The sequence below is a fragment of the Octodon degus genome, unplaced genomic scaffold, assembly GCF_000260255.1.
Source record: "Octodon degus isolate 3935 unplaced genomic scaffold, OctDeg1.0 scaffold00124, whole genome shotgun sequence".
NCBI lineage: Eukaryota > Metazoa > Chordata > Mammalia > Rodentia > Octodontidae > Octodon > Octodon degus.
In genome coordinates, this window is record NW_004524700.1 from 1,975,689 (window position 1) to 1,998,589 (window position 22,901).

At 35.0% G+C, this 22,901-nt stretch overlaps 1 protein-coding gene across 1 annotated transcript in view; it reads right to left on the bottom strand.

Annotated features, from left to right (window-relative positions):
• Pggt1b (protein geranylgeranyltransferase type I subunit beta) overlaps window positions 1–22,901 on the bottom strand; it is a 63,377-nt gene that overhangs the window by 4,175 nt on the left and 36,301 nt on the right. The window contains exons 4-8 of the mRNA XM_023700567.1: window positions 22,101–22,252; window positions 20,226–20,358; window positions 13,252–13,297; window positions 6,845–7,029; window positions 1,504–1,612 (exon numbers count right to left, since the gene is read on the bottom strand). Coding sequence (XP_023556335.1) covers window positions 1,504–1,612; window positions 6,845–7,029; window positions 13,252–13,297; window positions 20,226–20,358; window positions 22,101–22,252 — 625 coding nt within the window. The remainder of the gene's footprint in view (window positions 1–1,503; window positions 1,613–6,844; window positions 7,030–13,251; window positions 13,298–20,225; window positions 20,359–22,100; window positions 22,253–22,901) is intronic.

Here is a 22,901-nt window from a genome sequence, read left to right on the forward strand (position 1 = left end):
TGTGTGTGTGGCCAGCCCAGCCCACCAGAGGGCAGGGCTGGCTGGCATGTGGTGCTGGGGATTGAACTGCGGTCCCTGTGCTTTGCCAAGCTTGTTCCAAGTAGGTACTTTAGACCACTGAGCCATCTTACCAGCCCCTAAAAAAAATTTTAAACCAAAATAACTTTCAGCTTTCTTGAGGCATTTTAAAGCATGTATAGGTATGTATTCTTTTAGAGCTATGTATTGTACATGCAAAAATATAAAAATATTTTGCTTCGAAATTAATTTGTGAAAATATAGTTTAGCTTATGACTTTGAAGCATTGTATTTTTTTCTAAGAAAGCATGTTTAACGTTAAAATACAGGTAAATATGAATGTGAGGAAATATTCCTGTTTTTTAAGTACAAAAATATGATTTCATGAGTCCTTTATATTTTGATTCAAGTACACATTCCAACCATCACAGTGCTATGACAGGAGATGAGCTGAAGAAGCAATTTTCTAGACTGATAATAAAGACCATAATTCTATAATCATTCTATAAAAACAATCCTTCCTTGTATCTCATTTATATAGATAGTAATTCTCTGCCAATTTGCTAGTAAAAATATCAATGCTCTGAATTACTTTCACTCTCTGATTTTTGTGGAAAATTATAAATGTTTATATTGCTGTTTATATTGCTGTTTAGATTGCTGTTTAGATTGCAGTTTAGATTGCAGTTTAGATTGCTGAAAACGGTTAGGCTAGAGAATACCGTGAGAAGCGGGAGAAGAGCCAGACTCTGGGTGCTGCTCCCAAATGTAATTGCTTCCTGAGCTTTACACAGTGAATGGCATAAGTTCAGATGTAAAGCAGTCACCTGTACTAATTACCCGATTCTGCTAAAATCTAGAGAATAAGAATATGGACAGTGAGAGACACCAGTATTCAGGATTTGATATATTTTTTCAATTAATGACTTTTTTTTGGCAGAATTGGGGACTGAACTCAGGCCCTTGAGCTTGCCAGGCAAGAACTTATACTAATGAGCCATCTCCCTAGCCCCTCAATTAATGACTTCTGAAATGAGTAAGAACTGGTTTCCTTTATGATTCAGAGCAATGTATTCTACTTAGCTCCACTCATATCTAACAATTCTGAACAATCCATATTTCCTATTTTGCAAAGGTCCTAACACACTACTAAAAATTTGGGGAAAATGCACACCATACTAATATATCTTGATAATGAACTTTTTTCTTTGTAATGGTCATCACTCTAAATCCATCTCAAATTTAAATAATCTTTTTTTTTTCTTTTTTCAGAACCGAGGATTGAACCCAGGCCCTTGCATTTGCCAGGGAAGTGCTTATTCCACTGAGCCATCTCCCCAGCCCTTAAATAATCTTTTAAAAAACATATTATTTAACTTTACAAATGTGGTAAGATTTTCTATCACATAACTTTTCTGACAAAGATGCTTGAAGATTTCAAAAACCAAAAGAAAGTTATACTGGATTTATAAAGAACACAATTACCTGGATGACTATCTGGCCATTTAGCAAAACCTCCTACAAGGCGATCTTGAGTTGATAAAATGTAATTTCTGTTTTTCTCAAAGTTAGTATATTGGAAAATTTTCAGAAGCTGAAAGGAAATAACAAATTAATTGACATAAAATGTTTACATTGACCACTGTCTTACATTTCAGATATGTATTATTTATACCCATTATGTAATAGTTAGATACATTTTTCTGTAGCAAATCTTTGGGGATTCCAACACTTAAAATTCACCAGCTACATTGTCTTTTTTCAGTCTTCTTGCCAAGCCTACCCTTCTTTCTTTAACCCACTATTTTCTTTGGAACCAGAAGGGACCTAAGCTCTTTGTATCACATTAAGCTAGATGAAAACACAGTTTCTCCAATCAGTTCTCCAATAATCAGTCATTTAAAAGAACGCCCTATTTAACCTTTTTCTTTTGTACCAGGGATGGAACTCAGGACCTTACACTTGCCAGGCAGGTGCTTATGCTGCTGAGCTATCTCACTGGCCCTTAAACTTTTATTATAGGCTCTTAATCTATGTTTTACAAAATGGTAGTAACGGGAATTTTCACTATCATTAAAATTAAAAATTAAAAATATTTCAAAAAGAAAAATTATTAAGCAGAAGCTAGATAAGGACAGTAAAAGCTTACAGTACTTTAAAAGATAAAAGTTGGGACAAGTATGATTAGGACATAACAAACTGTAAACAGTGATTTAGGACATGTATTTTATAGTCCCTCTCAGGATCTCATTAAGATGAAAAAACTGAAGGAAAATGAAATTGGAACAAAACAGCTCAACAAAGTATTGAAGCTAAGTTGGCATAAATTGTGTTAATGACTCAAACAGAGCCACAAGAAGATATTAGTGATTGGTGAACAAACATTTCCCAAAACAAAGCTAAAGCTTGAAGGAAATTATGTTATAAATAATAAGAAAATTTACTCATTTATTTTGACTTAACTATTAGAATACAAGAAAAGAGATTCTCTGGAATCCTGATGCCAGGAATATTTTCCATCAAGTAGCACATGCCTCATCACATCAAAAAGAATAATTATAAACTCAGTGCTCTGCTTCTTAGATCAACCTTATGAAAGGAGTTCATACCTGCTAAACCACAACATGAGTTCAAGGTCCATTACATTAGCTCTCTGGAGAAGGCCACTGACTACGGTCATCTACCCTTCTCAGCCTAGAGCAGCTAGGTGGAAACTACATACCCTTTCCCCCAGTCACAGGGCTACCTGTTGGGTGGGTAGGGGAAGTATTATAGACAGCTAAGTTAGATAGAAATATAGGCAGTCAGACAGGGCTGGGCTCTCAGAGAGTCAACGCAGAAGATGAGAACACTTTGGAACTATAGCTGGAGGGTCATCTGAAGATAAAAGTCATATGGCCACATTTACTGCCTATTTCCCTAATGGATAAGCAAAAGTTTGAGATTATTGGGACCAACCTTTTGATATTTCTCATGTAAATAAACCATTATCTTATCAGAGGCAGGCCATCTTTTTCCATCATCACCCCCTGACTCGCCACCCCTGACTAAGACTAAAACTGAGACAAAAGACATGTTTAGTCTATAGATAATCAACTACGGTTAAGGATGTCATGCCATGTGCCCTTGCTACTGACCAACATTAGCCAAGTGCCATTATCTGTAGTCTTATTGGCTGATTATAGTTTTGATTGACACTGTACCCACCTCAAGACTTTGCTGTATAAAACCTCAGAAAAAGTGGGCTTGTTGGCAACCCATTCAGGACCCCTTCCTATCTTTCAGAAAGAGTTATTGCTATTCCCCATCCCTATTCCTCAATATATTTGCCTATTCTTAAAATAAAAAAAAACAACATCCAATATTTACACTGTCACTACGTTTGACTACTGGTTTTCAAATTTTAGGATTGACCTGTAGGCAAAAAGTAAGAATTGATTATTGCCACCAAACAAAATATGAATGTTTACCAAATGTGACATTATAAAAGTAAGCTTATAGCTTTGAAAGGTAAAAGAGGCTATGTTCACAACTAATAATAAAATAATCACTAACAATTTGCTAGAAAAAAAGGAAGGTAAATGTCACAATTGGGAATCAAAGATATCTAAAAATAGATAAAGATGTCTAAACTATATCTAGGGCTGTGAAGTCAAGCAACTGATATCATTTAAGGTGAAGGTAATGTCCACAAAAAAGAAAATTAAAAAATGTGTAGAACTGGTTTGTTTTCAGGAGTTGTCAAATATTAAGACTGTATCAGTAGGATTCAAAGTCCAAACACAGGTTAAGGACCAGACAGTTTGATCACTGAAAAGAAATGAGTTCACAAGGAAGGATACTTATAAGAAAACTCTAAAACGTAACATTTCATTGGAATTCTTGAGGAGAAACTACAGAACCAAGTCACTGTATTCAACATTCCTAAATTTAATGGAAAGGTGTGTCTAACTGCTCCTTTTTCTACAAACTATACCTCAGGAAAGTAAAATTCGTTTTACAGGAATGCTAACAGATAAATTTAGTGCTAATGGTAGAATGTCACCATTTTTAATCCCTTAATGATATAAAGAATGGTACTGCAAAAAAAAAAAAAAAAGGAATGACACTAGATCTTATACTACCTAGTATTAAAATTAACTCAAGCCTAATGAAAAACCTAAACATCAACTATGTAACTATAAAATTAAAAGGCAAGCTTAAGGAAAGTCTTTATGACATTGATCTGGCAATTATTTCACAAATATGATACCAAAAGTACAAGTGAAAGAAAATTAATTTTTTTTTTGGTTTGGTTTTTTGGGGTTTTTGGCAGTACTGGGGATTGAACTCAGGTCCTTGTACTTGCCAGGCAAGCACTTATTTTACTGAGCTATCTTCCCAGCCCCTAGAAAATTAAACTGAGCTGTATCAAAACAAAACTTTTGGGCATTCAGGAACACTACGAATAGTTAAAAGGCAATTCAAGAAATGAGAGACAAATATTCTAACCCATATACTGATAAGGGACTAATGTCCAGAATAAAGGATAATGTCCACAATAAATGGATAAAATGAAGAACTAAAATCCAACAAAGCCTAACTGAAAAGAGGGTAAAAGACTGGAATAGGCATTTCTTCCTAACAGATATGTAAGTGAACAATGAGCTCGTAAAATGATGTTCAAGCATCATTATTAGAAATGCAAATAAATCACAACCATAATGAGCTATCGTTAGAAACCCTAAAACCCTAAAAACAAACAAAAAAAAAAATCAGGAGGAAAAAAAAAAGGGTTGGTACAGGTGTAAAGAAACTGGAGCCTTTACACATTGTAGGAAGGAACGTAAAATGGTGCATTGCTGTGGAAAAGTTTAGCAGTTCTTCAAAAATTAAAGATAGGGCCATGGATACAGCTCAGCTGCACAGTGCCTGTCTGGCAAGCATAAGGTCCTGAGAATTCCCAGTATGAAGAAGAAGAAGAAGAAGAAAAAAAACAAACTCTTGTATGACCAGCAATTTAAAATAAATAAAAGAATCAGAACATGTGTTATACACCATGTGCATCACATTATTCACAACAACCAATAGAAACAATCCAAGTGACCATTAATACAGGTATGAATAAAAACGTGGTATACACATGCAATAGAATATTATTTAGCCAGGGCCGGGGAGATAGCTCAGTGGAATAAGTGCTTCCCTGGCAAGCACAAAGGCTTGAATTCAATCCCCGGTTCCACCAAAAACCAAAAAAACCCCAAAAATCAAAAAACCAAAAAACAAAAGAAAAACAAACAAAAAAAGAATATTATTTAGCCATAAAATGACATTTTGATATGTATTACAACATGGATAAACCCTGAAAACAAGCTAAGTAAAATAGTAGACAAAGAAGGACAAATATTTCATGATTCCACTTATATGAAATACCCAGAATATGCAAATTAACAGAGAATAGTAAAGAAGTTAATTATGGGGGTCAGGGGTACGTGAGGTGGTAGCGGGGTGAGTGGGAAGTTAACATTTACCTGGTTCAGAACTTACGCTGGGGATGATGAAAAATTGCATATAAACAGGGAAGTGGTTATACAACACTGTGAATGTAATGACAATCACTGCATATGTTATATTTTTTACTACACTAAAAGAAAAAGTAAAAAAAAAAAAAGAAAGCTAATGGGAAATTTATAATGAAAAAAATCATGTTGACAGTTCTGGAGCACTTTGATCAAAAGGACAGACAACCAGATATTTATGTGCTTCTTGATATGATTCGTCATCACTGCCTGCATATTTAACGATAAGAAATTATGACATTTTTTAGATGTAATACTTAAGGTTATTGATATATATTTCTAAGTCACCCAGATAGGGCTCAAATTTGTAATCTTTCCACCTTAGTCTCCTAGAGTGCTGTGATTACAGGTGTGTGTGTGCAACTATACCCTGTTTAAGCTTCTGATTTAAAGTTAGTTTCATTTAGAGATTACTTTGAAGAATTCTACAAAATATAAAAATTGTATCTAGGATTTGTCATAAAATAACAGTGAATAAGAGAAAGTACTCAACAATATGGATAATGGCTTTGAGATAACTGAGACTGGCTAATGGATATATGGGTAGTCATTACACCATTCTCCCTGCTTGTGAATATCAGACATTTTCTATCATTAAAGAAAAATCAGGATGCTGAGAAATGGGGAGAAAGTGGAGGTTACTGCTATCATTTTTGTGTCATTCTCTTGTCTGAATACGTTTCAACCATATGTATGAGTCTTGTTTATGAGAGAAAATAAGGATATCATATAGTAAATGAATATATGTTCTTGTTAGATTTAGAATATGTTAACTACATGATATTTCTTAAAGGTGAAAAACATTTTTAAGATACAGAATTTGTAGGACTACTGGCTCAATAATGTTATGAAGTTAGTATATTAAAAGGCATCAAGGATAGAAGAAAATTTGGAATACTTAGAAAAAAACTTAGTTTTTCAAGAAATTGGTTATTTTTTAAAATTAGTAGCTTCTCATAAAATCTTTATTAGTATCACTTTCCAAAAATAGATCTTTGAATTATACAGACAACTAGGTTTAGTAACAGGCCTTTTATGATATTAGGTGTATATGAAAGTAGGCATATAAAAGTTTTACATAAATATAAGTAGGTGTAAAACTCAAGTACTCAATCATTTGAGTTGTATAAGAAAACTGTAATTAGTGCAACAAACAGAATTTAGTAGCCTACGGCTAAATATATTTAACACACATGACAAAGACCAAACTTCTAGCAGAATTACTATTAACACAGAGTATAGGTTCCTTATTTTATTATTTCTCTTACCTTCAGAGTTGCTCCCACCCAGAAAGAGTAACAGGTGTCCACTGGCTTATTAGGTCGTCCATGATAACCATTCTGTTGTCTCATTATACACCATCTCTTTATTCTGTTCAGTTCTTTTTCTGAAAAAACTTCTTCTAGTTTACCCATCAGGCATAGTGACGCAATGCCACAAAAGGTAGAGCCTCCTGTTAATCAAAACCACACAGTGCTATAAACTTGAGCTTAGATGCAAACATTACAAAATGGTTAAGGAAAAAAGTAATTAAATACTTCTAAAAAACAATGAAAAAAATGTAAACAGCAATTTCAAACTAACACTGAAATCTTCAATATTAATTTCTTGAGAATAGATTTTAAAATAATTTAAAACTAGAAAAAACATTTTACTCATGAAAAAAAGACTTGGAATAGATTTTAAAAACTTGTTCAAAATTATACAGTTAATAGATTTGGAACCAAATTCTAGGACTAGTAAGTTACTGCCCAAGACTCAGTCACGTGATTCTGATTTTAAGTGCCTTAAAAGAGCACAGGTGGCCCCTTCTATTTGTGAGATGTGCAACTATGGATGTAATCAAATGAGGAGCAAAAATATTTGGAAAAAAGTACAGTATAGTGCTTAGTTCAGGAACCCTACAAAATCTGCATCAGGTGACAAACATGACACTGGCCATCTTTCAAACATAAACACAAATGTGGCCATCTTTTCTAAAAACGTGGAACAAAGCTAGTAAACTGAGATATCACTGTATACTGAAGACATTTTTCTTGTCATTATTCCCTAAACAATGCAACATAACAACTATTTACACAGCATTTGCATTGTTAGATATTATAAACCATAGATGATTTAAAGTAAATGGGAGGAGGTACATTAATTTGTGTGCAAATACACCATTTTATATGAGACTTGAGCATTTGACTTTGCAGGGGTCCTGGAATGAGTAACAACAGGTATTACCAATCGAGGGTACACTTTTACTCAGGAAATGAAAAGCCAGTATTTTTCCATAAAAGAAAAGAAATACCACTTTCCACTGGCACTCTTTGTTGATAACAAATATTTTGAAAAATACTTGTACTTCCAATTTTATTACAGATTTACCTAGTGTTATCGCTTATATCTACATCTACCCTCTCCAAAAATCTCATGTATTCATAGGTGGGGCTTCTCAGAGGTAGCTGGATCTAGGGGGTGTGATGCTGGGATTAAGGGTTTGTGGTATCTAGATTAGTCTCCTACTTGGATTAGCATAGTTCTGGGTGTGGCTGAATGGATTTACTCAAGAGGAAAGCCACACACTGGGTGTGGGTTGCACCAATCAACAGGCTTGTTGAAGTCTTGATGGAATATAAAAGGATAGGAAGAACAACAGGCTTGCTGCTTTCTGTCTGCCCTGCATACAGTGCTTCTTCTCTGCGATACCCCTCTGCCATGCCACCCTGCTTTGGAGCCAGTCAGCTGGTTCTACAAATTGCAATCCAAAATAAAACCTTTTCTTCTTTAACTTGTAGGTGTTGGGTATTTTTGTCTCAGCAATAAGAAAGTAACGAAGACCTCTAAGGCTTTTTATTAATTTCAGCATTTTAAATGGGTTATTTCTAATATGTCTCAGGCCCTAATTTTCCTTTTGGTGTTACAAATTGTATATGGATTCTCTGGGAATGGAAACGTGACTATAAAAAATTAATGCAGCTGTCCTACTTAAGTGTATTCCTGAACTAGACAAATAGCTCAGCGGATTAAAGCACCTGTAAGCAGGCGCAGGGGCTGGGGGTTCGACCCCCGGGCTGCCATGCTGGCCCCGCCCCCGGGCATGCTGAGACGGCAATTGAGACTGAGCTGGTGATGGGTGCCTACAATCCCAGCTCTTGGGAGGCTGTAAACAGGTGGATCACTACAAGTCCGATCTAGTAGTGAGACCCTGAACACCCTGTAGACCCTTCCCTAAAATACAAAACAAAAAGTGTATTCCTGTCAGTGAAAATTATTTAATCTTTAGAATTCTTGAGGAAACTAAATAGGAAAGAAAAATTTATCAGAACCTTTTACAATCATTTCTATTAACTATCAACTAACTGTATTTTCTTGTCAATGATCTACTAGTTTCATCTTTTTTCGTTTTTGCTTTTTTGCATTTTCACCCCTTCTGATATTCTGAGATAAGACTACTCACTATGTAGTTCACACTGGCCTTGAAGTCAGTGATCCTTCTGCCTCATGGTCCCAAGTGCTGGGATTATAGGCATATGCCATTACTCCTAGCATGCTAACTCGCTAACTTACACTTCTCTCTCATGATGGTGATGACTTCAGGTACTACTGTATCATTAAACATAATATCTATAGGGGCTGGGGAGATGGCTTAGTAGAATAAGTGCTTCCCTGGCAAGTACAAGGGCCTGAGTTCAATCCCCAGTTCCGCCAAACAAACAAACAAACAAAACATATTATCTCTAATTGACAGTATGCCATTTTAAAAACTACCAAAAAGAAAGAAGAATTTAAGTATTAGCTTTTAAACTCTGTGTTTGGACTCTTGCAAATGAAATGGTAAATTCAAACTAAAAACACTTTATTTGAGCATTATACCAGCTGTTGAAAGTGGTTATTTCAAAAGTAAGTTTGCGATTTGAGTGATCAGAAAGAACTACATAGTATACAGTCCATGCTTTAAACTACAACTAATTTGCCAACAGTTAAACTTCACTGTCCCTGAAGAATATGGCTTTACACAGAATATTAGAAGTGTTAAAGGCAGACATAAAAGCAGAACAAAATCTAGTACATCTTGACAAGTAAGACATTAAGAGCTGTGCATGGTGGCACACATATGAAATCCCAGCATTCTGGGAGGTTGAAGCAGGAGGATCACAAGTTTGAGCCCAAATAGAACTTATTTCAAAATCTAAAAAAGAAAGAAGAGGAATAAAAGCCTGGAGAAGTACCTTAGTACAAAGGCTCTGGATTCAATTCCTAGTGCCAGGAAAAAAGGCTAGAATAAGACTATAACAGACAAGCATAAGAACTCAAAATAAATCAATGAACTCTATCACAACATTTAAAGGATGCCAGAATTTCTTCTCATAATAATGAACACAAAGGGCCAGCCAAACAGCTTAGTGGATTGAAACACCTGCAAGCAGGTGAAGGGGCCAAGGGTTTGATCCTCAGGACTGCGGTGCCAGCCCTGCTCCCAGGGCATGCTGAGAGGGCAACTGAGACTGGGCGTGGTGGTATGCGCCTGTAATCCCAGCTCTCGGGAGGCTGCAAACAGGCAGATCACTACAAGTCTGATTTAGTAGTAAGACCCTGAACACCCTGTAGACCCATCCCTAAAATAAAAAAATAAAAATAAAAAGTGATGAACACAATTTGACCTTTGAGAAATTCAGACATTTAAAGAGTCAAACTGTGTTTATTATGCCTTGGCTGAAGAATATCTGAAGAAAACTTTAAGGCACAGAACAGTAAGGAAATATTTAAGCACAGACAAACAATAAGAGAAAGATTTCCATGTGAATAATTAAATTTGTCAGCTAAGGGGATACACTGTAGTTAATGCAGAATCAATGCACACAGAGTACTTCAGTGAGACAATACCACAGCAGTGAAGGAGCACACGGATTCTCTCAGTTCTTCCAATTCAAGGTAAAGGAGGTATTCCCACTTTTAGCTCTGAGTGCTATGTTTCATTTATATTTTACTAGGACATTGGTCACATGTATTAATCAGCCCCATAAGATTTTACAGGGGCTGGGGGGATGGCTCAGTAGAATAAGCACTTCCCTGGCAAGTGCAAGAGCCTGAGTTCAATCCCCAGGTCTGCAAAATAATAACAATAAAAAAAAGATTTTACAGCTCAATTTTAGTCATTCTCTTGCATCTATAACTGAGTATTTATATCTGACAGGAACTATCATCTCTGTTATGTATACTTAAGGACAATCAACAATCATACTGCTACGGATAAAGAAAACTAAATAAACAGGTATGTAAATAAGTACTTTATTTTGTACTTAACACAAAAAAGTTGAAACAATTTAAAGGGAAATGATTATTCAGATGAAATTAAGGTAGAGATCTTGAAAAAGAATCATGAAATAAAATTAATTTATCTCAACTTTTATATTATGAACTTGAGAGGAAGAAGTTTTATCTCTAGAAAAATAGGAAAATCTACTCCTTCAAGACACACATTTTACCCTAAAATTGTTTTGTAATAAGAAAATCACTGGGATAAAAGCAAGTCACATCAGATGTCCATGGCCCAGATAAGGTTCAATACGCTCATTTAGTTTTTCTGACAAATCGGCTATAGGCTAAGCAACAGTTGGAAAAGTACAACCTACCATTTTGTTGTACTTATTTCTGTTTACCAGAGCTTCTCTTGCTAGACTGTCAGATCATCACATCTTTTTCGTCCCTTATTACTCCACAGAGCACTGCATGCTGTAGTGGTTCCACTGATTTGCAGTTCATTAGCTTCCCTGTATTTCATTTTGCAAACCTGGACTGGGAAGTTAAATTTGAAATATTCCTGTCAGTTTGATAACGTAATTTTTTTGTGTGCTTTTTCCCCCTAATTCCCTAATCTAAATATTACTAATGTACTCATTTTTTGGTTTGGGTTATTTTTCTCCTTCCTTTAATTCATGTACTCTTTTCCAACTGTTGTTTAACCCAGAGCCCAGAAAAACTCACTCAGCCCGAGGGCTGCAATGGTGAGCACTCGATTCTGCCTTCTCAGAAGTTTTCAGAGCCATTACAGATTTTATCTGTATAACTACAACTATACCCCTTTTAACCCTGAGGATGACCAATGACAATCTCTACTGAAACCAGTCAACACTTGGATACACCCGGACATATACTTAAGTAACAAACTGTTCAAGTTATTTTACAGCAATAACCTCTAGAAATTTATTCAAGGGTAAGTTCAAGTTAATAAAAAATGATATGCACAGAAAAAGCCAGCTGCCAGTCAATGGCCTAAAAATCACCTGGGCAGAACATAATTTACCCAGAAAAGAATACTGTGACCTGTGAAGAGACATAATAACCATCTGTATCTGCTTGAAAGTACTCTAAAACTTCCTCCGTTCATTATATAGTTAATATGCAGCTTCTCTCTTTTCATATATCCCTGATACCAAATTCCCAATAGGGAGACAGATCTGACTTTATAGCCACTAAGCTTCCTACGTCTTTGACAGATGAGCATACAATAAAGTGCACTCTCTCTCTTTTCTTTCAGCCTGGTGCCATAGTATTGGCTTCTATACACACAAGGCAGTGAACTCTTGCTAGGAATCTCTATCAATAGCTCCCCTACACCCAAACTCATTTAACTCAGGCACATAAAAGAATTGAACCGTCATATTACATACACTATGGTTTCAGAGGAAAATCCAACACCATCTTCTTCTATCCCTTAGTGATACAAATATTCCAACTGAAGGAAAGAGTGAAGATGTGAGAGGGACAGTTGATAGGACAAAAGTCCCAGAGACACACTAAGAATACACAGAACATTAAAAATGTATATTTATACAGGTTTTTTTTTATAGTTTCTAAACCACTTTCTCCTCTATTTCTTTTAACTTTTAAAGAAGGACAACTATTTCTAATCTATAGATGAAAAAACTCTGACCCCAAGGTAACGCAGTTGGTGTTGAGGCCAAGCACCAAATGATGACCTGCTTCTCCTACTGCATCATGCTAGTGAACACGGAGACAACAAACGAGCAAATACAATCTGCTCTGTTGAAGAAGAAATAGAAGTTCATCAGAAAGCCTACAAGAGCTAGGCACATTCTTTTTAAGGAGAATGAAAGCTTATTTACTTCCAAACAGAAATTTCAACTCTGAGTCAGGATACTGATGTGCTGGCAAACTTAGTAGCTATTATGTTACTATTTTGATTCTGCCAAAAGTGAAGAAAAATATGAGGAGACTGTTAATATTTATACTGAATATCAGTTAAGCAGCAATTTTTTATGAGTATGATTAAGGATAATTATACTAAGAAAGATGAATAAAAATTTCCATCTCTTCGCATCTGATCCACATTTAAGATTCTGAATCTCTGATTTAGCCTTTTACTCTTACAGAAAGAAAATAATTACTGTTTTCTAGCTTAAGAAGTTATTCCAAGATATTTTCATATGGCTAATACTTGAACAGATTATTAGACAATACTGTATGAACAGTATTGAATAATCCCTTAATGATTATTGACCCAAGAGGCTTCAAATAGTTACCAAAGTGTCAAAAGACAAAAGTAGGAAAGTGACAGGATAACTACTTACACTAAGGGTTGAGATAAATTTCAGAGATCTATACTGAAGAGACCATGATGTTTAAAGAAACTAAAGAAACATCACATGTATTTAAGATGTCTTACCATGAGATTCAAGTCCAGCTCCCTGTGCCAGCCCATTGTCATAGGACTGAAAAAGAAAAGTTCTGTTTAGTTTAGTAACAAATAATAAGTTGCCACTGTGTTCATTTTTGTCTTTTTTATATCTTCAAAAATATGCAATTTTCTTCACTAAGAAGTAGAACCAATCACTTTCAAAATACTTGATTTTGTCTTCTCCACTGACTACATACACCTGGCACATTCTAAGAACAGACTGCTAAAAGATAGTACCTACATATTTAACTTCTATCCAGTAAAAAGCTTTGACCTTTACTCCTCCCCCATTTGCAAGTATATGTAAGTTGAATACAAGTGTATTTTATAGTCATAAAACTTTATAATCATGAAACAAATCTGTTTTCAGCCAACTTTGGTTTTCTGAAATAGTAGTGCCTGCCCAAATTTTGGTCTTCCCACATATTTTCCAAAATCAAAACCAAAAAAGAAGACATGATCAAGCTTCAGACTATCTAAGCATGGAAAAAGAAAATTAAATCCCTCTAAACTATTTTTTATATTAATGATGTACATTTGCAGAGAGCAACAGTGATTTCTGAAAAATTATGAATAAGAAAGAGGGGAAGTCAGTGTGGTGGCATGTGACTGTAATCCCAGCACTGTAGGAGGCTGAGGCTGTAAGACCTCAAGTTTCAGTGCAACTTGGGCAATTGAATGACTTAGATCCTGGAAGGAAAGAGGAAGAGAAACAGACAGAGACAGAGAAAGGGGGAAAAGAAAGAAAAAAGAAAAGAAAAGGAAGGAAAGGTGGGTGGGTAAAGAAGCTAATGAATAGATCTGAGATTCATATAAAATCATTTCCTAAAACAGAAAGCACACCCTAAGAGTAGAACTACAGTTAGGCCTTGCTTCAATATGTATGAATTCCAATTACTGTGGCTTAAATAATGGTTTACAAATGATTTCAATAGCAGTACACACAATAGTATTACTGTTGTAACCACATAAAGTGTAAGTTCTACAGTCAACAACCATAATAGATATGTGTCATAATGAGGGACCAATGACACCTCCTTTGCTGTGTCTGTAGTTGAAGCACATGATACTTAGTTCAGATACAGAGAGCAAAGGATGTGGCTTTGCCCTATCTTTCAGTGATAAATTCACATGTAAAGAAATAAAAAGCACTATCACTGGGAGTAAAATTGAAATCAGAGTTACAGAAGAAATAACTGTAATGGAAATGCTGATAACACAGCTGTCTTAGAGGCTCCAGATATGCAGCTGGATGAAGGAAGTAAAGGTGAAATATCTACACGGCCAGATGAAGGAGTTGAGATGAAAAGGTCAAAGATATTTTAAAGAAGCACTACGGCAAAACACGTAAGAATCCTGTGGGATGTTTCACTGCATTGAAAATGCAAAGGAGACAATGTTAAAAACTGATATAAACAAGATTATGATCATCAGAAATAGTGGTTGTTTCATATAGTAACCTACATCTTCACAACAAGAAACTAAAAAGTGTTCAAAGATAACTTCTTAATATTTTTACATTGAAAATTAGTGTATTAAATATTAATTTTACCATTAAAATATTCTCTACATCTGTAACTGATAGAAGTTTTTTATGTTTTGGAAAAAAATTTAAAGGTTATAAAATAATCAATATTTTCCCTCCTGATAGTTAAAGTCACTTTGAATCATTTCAGCCTATGTGGTTATCATTATGGTCTAGCACTGCTACGCAAAGTTAGTCTAAGAGGCATGGTAAAACACAGCACCGATTCAAAGACAGGGGGCTTAAAAGAGTCACAAGCTAGGCCAGGGAAACAGCTCAGTAGTCTAAACACCTGTCTGGCAAGTGCAAGGACCCAGGTTCAATCCCCAGTACCACATGCCATGCCGGCCAGGCACCATGCTAACCACTGAAACCAGGTGTGGCGGCGCATGCCTACAATCCCAGCACATGAGTCCAAGCTACATAGAGCGACCCAGTACCAAATAAATAAATGGATGAATGAATTAGAGGGGGAAAAAAAGAGGCACAAGTCAACACAGTAGCATGCGAAGGGCACTACTTCTCACCAAAAAGAAGGGAGACAGGCTTTTTGAGGGTCAGCCAATAAAGGAACACATGAAAGACCAAAACTCAAAAACCCAAGGATTAAGATAAAACCTCCTTTCTGTCATAAAATCATAGAATGAACAATCATTTTCCTGCCATTAAAATAATCAATCATTAAATCACTGTTGTGTTTAAAGAAAAATTGTAAAATTAGTGAAAAAGAAATAAATCTATAATACACAGTAACTCTTAGATGAAAAAACAAACTGGAATGAAAATGCCCCAGTATATGAAAATCTGTCTTTATCAGCAAAAAACAGCTATTCAGCAGAGGCCCTATACAGCAGAAAAAAACTCAAAATAACAATCTAAACTGAATTACATATCCTCAAACATTTTGGAACATGAAAAGGAAATTAAAAATTAGAAACAAAACCAATACAAAGAAATTATATGTTAAATAATTTCAAGAAAAAAAGGAAAGGTATAAATTAAGACTAGAAGACTAAAAATAAAGTTTAAAATGAAAATTCAATAAGGGAAAATTCAAAAAGGAAAAAAAAGAGCCAAGGGAATAAAAATGAGAAGTAAAAAACTTCAGAGTGAAAATGGATAAGAAGAGACAGGCAAAGAAGAAAGTATACAAAAAACTTAACTACCTACAGTAAAAAAGCAAAAGAATCAATGAGAACAGGCCTCAAAACTAAATTTGGCCTGCAGGATGCTTTTATATAGATCTTAAATTTAAAAAATGGCACTGTCACTCATAATAAAAGAAATGTGAATTGATGGTAGCTCATGCCTGCAGTTCCAGACACTAAGGATAGTGAGGCAGACAGCTTACAAGTTTGAGACAGCATAGGCAATACCAAGGCACTGTCTCAAAAGTTAATAAAAAAAGATGTGCAAAATTTTATTGAATTCTATGGAAAGGCTGCACAAAAACAGGTACCCTCCTATACCAGTAGGAATACAAACATTTATCTTTTTGAAGAGAAAATAGGATACGCCTAATAAAATTAAATATGCAGTTAGCCTTTGATCAAGCAATTCCACTACTAGGCCTACAGATATATCTTTAAAAATACATTAATAAATATGCAGAAGGTTATTAACTATTGCATAATGTAACTGGAATTATATATAGCACTCTAATACTTGAGAGTCTAAGTGAATAGTTAAAATAGAATCCAAACAGAAACCCTTAAACTGTTTTTCAAATAAATAATATACAACTATATTAAAAAGAAAAAATAAATGAACCTTTGGTGTTAGATTGAAATTTGAGACATCTATGTGGATTCATGGTTTTTAATGACTAGAGTGATAAAAAGAATACAGAAACAGACTATATATAGGGGATATCTATTTGTACACACAAATATACATAATAATACATTTCCTAATGCCACCCTCTGAGAGAGGGCCTGGAAACAATAGTATCTCACTAGCAATAAGCACACTTAGTACCAATACTCTGCTTTCTAAATAAGGAAAATCAAAGCTTCCTAAAGAAATGACTGATTTCAGGACTAACAGTGGAAAACTAAAGGATAAACTTGAAATATTTGTGGCAGAAAGCTAGTAGGTCCTTAAGAATAAAGTGAACAAGATCTAGAGAAAACATTCCTAAAATTCATCTGGAACCAGTACCATAAACAGTCCTGGGCAACAACTGAAAGGCAGGAGCCATCACAATCCCGGACTTGATATACTACTAAGCTGTTGTGATCAAATCAGCATGGTACTGGCATTAAAACAGACCTGAGGATCAGTGGTACAAATTAGAAGATGCAGACACAACTATAAACACACTTAGTCACCTTATCTTTGACCAAGAGGCCAAACATGTTCACTGGAGGAAATAGCCTCTTTAATAAATGGTGCTGTAAAAACTAGCTTTCTACATGTTGAAGGCTAAAATTAGACCCATGTCTATCACCATGCACTAAAAAAAGTCAAAGTGAATCAAAGACTTAAACACTAAAACAGGAACACTAAATCTCCTAGAGGAAAATGTACGTAGAAATTTTAAAGACATAGGGCTAGACAGAGAGTTCATGAACAAAAAAACAAACCGCACGGGAAATACTTCAAAGAAACAACTGGGATATCATCTTTTTTGAAAAGTTTTCGTATGTCGAAAGGAATCATCGAGAGAGTAAAAAGAAAACCCACAAACTGGGAAAAAAGTATAGTTAACTGTACCTCTGACAGGCCTTCTCTTTAGAACATACAAAGAATTTTTTTAGAATCAGGCCTTCAAAATTCAAAGACCCAATCAAAACATGGGCAACATGGGCATCTGAAATGAATATACTCTTCATAGATGAAGTAAGTGGCAAAGAAACATGAAAAAAGGTTCAACATCATTGGTTATTTGAGGAATGTAAATTAAAACAACACTGAGATTCCATCTCACCCCAGAAAGAACAGGTGTCATCAAGAAGTGAACAGGGCCAGCCAGATAGCTCAGTGGACTAAAGCACCTGCTTAGGCAGAGCTCAGTAGCTGGAGTTCAATCCCCAGCTTGTGGTGCTGGCCATGCCCCCAGGGCATGCTGAGCCGGTGACTGAGACTGGGCATGGTGGCACCTGCCTGTAATCCCAGCACTTGGTGGGCTGAAAACAGGAGAATCACTACAAGTCCAATCTATGTAGTGAGACCCTATAGACCCTGTACTAAAATACATTAAAAAAGACAAAAAAAAAAAAAGTGAACGAATAAATGCTGGAGAGGCTGTGGGCAAAAAAGAACTCTTCTCCACTGTTAGTAGGAATGCAAACTGATACAACCACTATGGAAATCAACGTGGAGCTTTGATCCCATTAAATCCAGCTGTTCCCCTCTTGGGTATTTTTCCAAATGAACCAAAAACATCATACCATAGCAATATACATGCACCTATGTTAAAGCAGCACAATTTGTCATAGCTAAATCTTGGAAACAACCCAATGCCCTTCAACTGTGGAATGAATAAAGATGTGGTATTTTTTATACAAAGGGAAGATTATTCAGCTGTAAAAAAGGAGGATTTTATCAGTAAATGATGAAACTAGAGACCATATTCTTAAGTGAAATAAATCAGACCTGCATGTGCAAAAATCATATTGTCTCCCTAATATAAGAACCTGAAAGAGTAAATAAAATCTAAAGAGAACAACAGATGCTGTGAAAATGGAGTGAATCTAATCAAAAGGAAGAAATTACTGGGATGAGGACAGGAGAGAATGAGGCAAAGAGATATATCCATGTATATGTGCAGGATGGCTTGGATAATTATAGTAGATTTCTGCTGGTTTGTGTAAAGTAGTTTATGCTTAATTGTATTTTGGGGGGCTTCTTTTTTCATTTTCTTCCTCTTTCTTCTTAATTTCTTACATATTTCTTCTTTTTCTAATTTTGCATGCACATACCTGGTAATGTGAACTAAGTTGAAGATAACAAGATGCAATATAATAAATACTGTCAAATTCATATTATTTTGTTCAATGAATTCTGCATTATTTCTAATTTTTTTATTACTATTTTGTATTCTCTTAAAAAAAAAAAAAGAATAAAGCGAACATATCAAAAAGGCACTGAGGGCCAGCCAGATAACTCAGCGAATTAAAGCATGTGCTTAGGCAGACACAGGGGCTGGAGGCATCAATTCCCAGCCTGCTGCACGGGCCCCATCCCCAGGGCATGCTGAGATGGTGAGAGAGGCTGGGCATGATGGCACATGCTTGTAATTCCAGCACTTGGAAGGCTGAAAAACAGGAAGGATCACTGAGTCCATCACTATGAGTTCGATCTGTGCAGTGAGACCTTGTACTAAATACATTAAATAAATAAAGTTACTGAACAGCCTTGCAAAGGTTCTCATTAGCCAAATATGAGACAATATAAACATCAAAATAGTATAATGATAGTAACAGATTATAATCCACTAAATAATATAAGAATCTAGAGTCCTCATTGATATAAACATTTAAGTAAAGAAAGGAGAAACTTTTTCTAACAGTTTCAACTGATAGTTGTAGGATGGATGCTACGGCTGTAAAGTCATCAATGCATACCAGCAACACTACAGGGTAATGTATGATGAGAGGATATTTACAGTTTCCAGATATCAATAATGAAATACTGAACAGCTACAGGAAAACCCCACTAACTTTACAGAGAAAACTGGCATATACCACCTTAACCAACTGAGCAAATACAGGGCAGATCAACCAACTTTATATTCAGATATAATGCAATGAGAAAACTGTATTACTTCTGTACTATTCATGGCAAATGTGGCCCCCCCAAACCTCTCAATTCTTGTTAAAATTCTTTTACGAGTTTCTTTCTGCATCCATAGGCATTTAAAAATATGTGCGATCGTGTATTATACAAGATTTGATCCAGTTACACACTCAGTAAAACCAACTTCATTCCTCCAAGAACATACACTTCCATTTTGAGAGATGCTGAAATTCTGGTTGAATTAGTTTTACATATTATAATTTACAAAATGAAAAGCTTCGTATTTGTAAAGTAATAAACCTAGAAAGAAAAACTTCTATTTCCTGCAGTTTTATCTATGAGGTGACACAGAGCAGAGGGTAATTCCATCTCAGATTGAGTTTCCTTTACCAATGCCAGTAAAGAAGGCAAAACTGTGAGAAAGAATAACATTTCTACGATTATCCTTAAAACAAATGTTATATTTTTTAAAAAATCACATGAAATGATTACTTTTTATGGACAAGGAGTCAATTTACTCTTTAAGATTATTTCTAGACCAAAAAAAGAAATTATTTCTATAGTGTGCTGACATATGATAAACTAAGAAAGCAATCTTAGCGCCATTATTTCCAAATTCTTGGGGGAAAAGATGAGGCACACATTATATTACAGCAAGAGAAATAATAGACTAGCCAATTTTATCAACATAACTCACCATACTTCTTCTAATATAGTTGATTGCTTTTTCCATATCCATGCCTGACCAGTTGTTGAGCATATAGCAAATACAGGAGGCACAGTACACAAATCGCATGTCATTTTCACTGCCTTCAGGTACTGCACAAAAACTAAAATTGTAATAATAATATGACTTTCTATTAACAGTGGACTGCAAGGTTAGAAACAACTTCATGTTTTTACTCATAAACATCACTCATTTAAAAACCATATTCTAATTTTATTACATAATAGCAATATTAAGTTGAATAATATAAAACAATCTCTCAATCATCCCTGTTTCAAAGTTTTGATTCCTGGGTAATATTATAATGACCATGCTACTCCTTCCTAGGTGCTGCTCTTGGATTAAATTTATTTACTCCTAAGAAGGGAAGCTGTAATACTGGTTTGAGAATTAATGGCAGAGAAAGTAGCAGGTAAAACCAGAGACCCAATGAGTCATAAGAATTCCTGCTTGTGTTCTTCTGTGTGGAATTTCTTTTAAATGTATTTGCAGTGAACAAATGATTCATCAATGATGCTGTGTCTGCTTACATGTTTAGTTTTTAAGAGGTAATATTCTGTATTCTGCTGGACATGGTGGTGCACGCTTATAATCTCAGAACTTGAGAGGCTGAGGTAGGAGGACTGCTGCAAGTTCGAAGCCAGCCTGGGCTACTTAGTGAATTCAAGGCTGCACTACAAAGGGAGACTCTGCTTCAGACCCCCACCAGAAAAATTAATCTGTGTTCCATTATCTATTTATTGTCTGTAAACAAAGATGAGGTAGCAGTAATTAAAGACAATGTAAGTCTCATGCTGTTTTAGGTAAATATTTAGTTTTATAGTATTTCCAAATGCCAACTTATTCATGTCTACATTTATTTCTCCCTCTTTAAAAGAAGTGCTTTGAAAACACTACAAATAGGGGACTGGGGAGATGGTTCAGTAGAATAAGTGCTTCCCTGGCAAGTGCAAGAGCCTGAGTTCAATCCCCAGTTCTGAGAAAAAACAAACAGTAAAAATAAGAGATTCAGATGGAATATAAATGTAACAACATAGTAGAGTTTGGTTTTGGTTCTTTCCTTAGCATTGCCATGACTTTATCACTTTATAAATTTAAAAATAACAAGAATGATTTTATTATTATTTGCAGTCATGAGGACACTAAGCTATATTCCTAGTTGTCTATTTTTTTTTTTTTTTTTTATATTGAGACAGGGCTGCCCTAAATTGCCCAAGCTGGGCTCAAATTTATGATCCTATTTCTATAGCTTCCCAGAGTTCTGAGGCTATAGGCACGTGCCTCCCACACCCAACTTAAGAGAAAATAATGTTATTTAAGACAGAATCTCACTATATAGCCCATGTTGGCCTTGAACTCAAAGCAATCCTCCTGTCTCAGCTTCACAAGTCCTGCGATTACAGTAAGAAAAATTATTTTTCACTTAAAACTATTAGAAGATCCTTAGGCCACAAAAATCATCAAGTATGAGCAAATCAACTCTTTTCTATCTCTTGAAAATGTTAAACTATTTACACAGAGACACATGACATTTAAAGTTCATCTCCTCCCCCACTAGAATTTTAAGGCACAAAAATTCAGACTAACTATATTCTTATTTCAAAATAGCATTTTTTACAATCCAGAAGTTAAACTATCAATAAAGAGTTCTATTGTAAAACTACTTTATTTTCCCTCATACAAAAAAAACCTTGAACATTTTTTTGACTAGGCACTTAACTATGTATACATAAACTTCCAGTGGTTCTAACAGTGCATAGATTTAAAAATAAAGATCTAGTGTCCCTTTTATCTCCTAAACACTCTTATTTCTAAAAAAAAAAAGTAACAACGAATGACTCATACCTTCCATCTTCCAGCTGAAGGGCTCTCAAACCTGCTAAGCAAGCTTCTTTATCTACTCGGCTTAAGTCATCTCCAAGAATAACTAAACACGAGAGGCCAGTGTAGGTCATTGCTATGTGGCCACTATCATATGGATGAGCTGTTCCAGGCGTCTAAATTAAAACATGAATATGTTAATGAATCAAAAAACAAAATTAATTTCACTAACCAGTTTGATATGAAGCTTTAATAAACAGGAAACTTAAATGTTGCTTGCACTAAACTGTACAGATATTTGATAGAGAAAAATAAGCCTCCTTTTTTATGTATGTCTCAATAATATGTTAACTATGACTGCCCAAGTTACTGCCCAAGGCTATAATTTTTTTTTGTTTGTTTTGTTTTGAGACAGGGTCTTGATGTTGTCCAGACTGGCCCCAAACTTGTAATCTTCCTGTCCCAGTCAGTATCCTGAGTAGCTTAGATGACAGCCATGTACCACTGCCAGGTTAAATAATTTTAAAATTCAGCTTAGAGACCTCAAAGTCTATTAGAATAGTTATATTCGAATAAATCAAATTATCTGAACTTGTAATTAACCAAATCTATTACTTACAATTTAAGTCTTATAAAGTTAGAAAAAAAAGCAGTTTTTGAATAAAAATGACTTATACAAGAAGCAACAATTATCTTATACAGAATTTAAATGCCGTATTAGTAATCACCATATTAAAAAATACACTGGAAAACTTTATCGTTCTGCTATCCTATAAAATTGAAGTATGAGTCACTAAGTGACACTAGCACTTAGAATACCAAAGA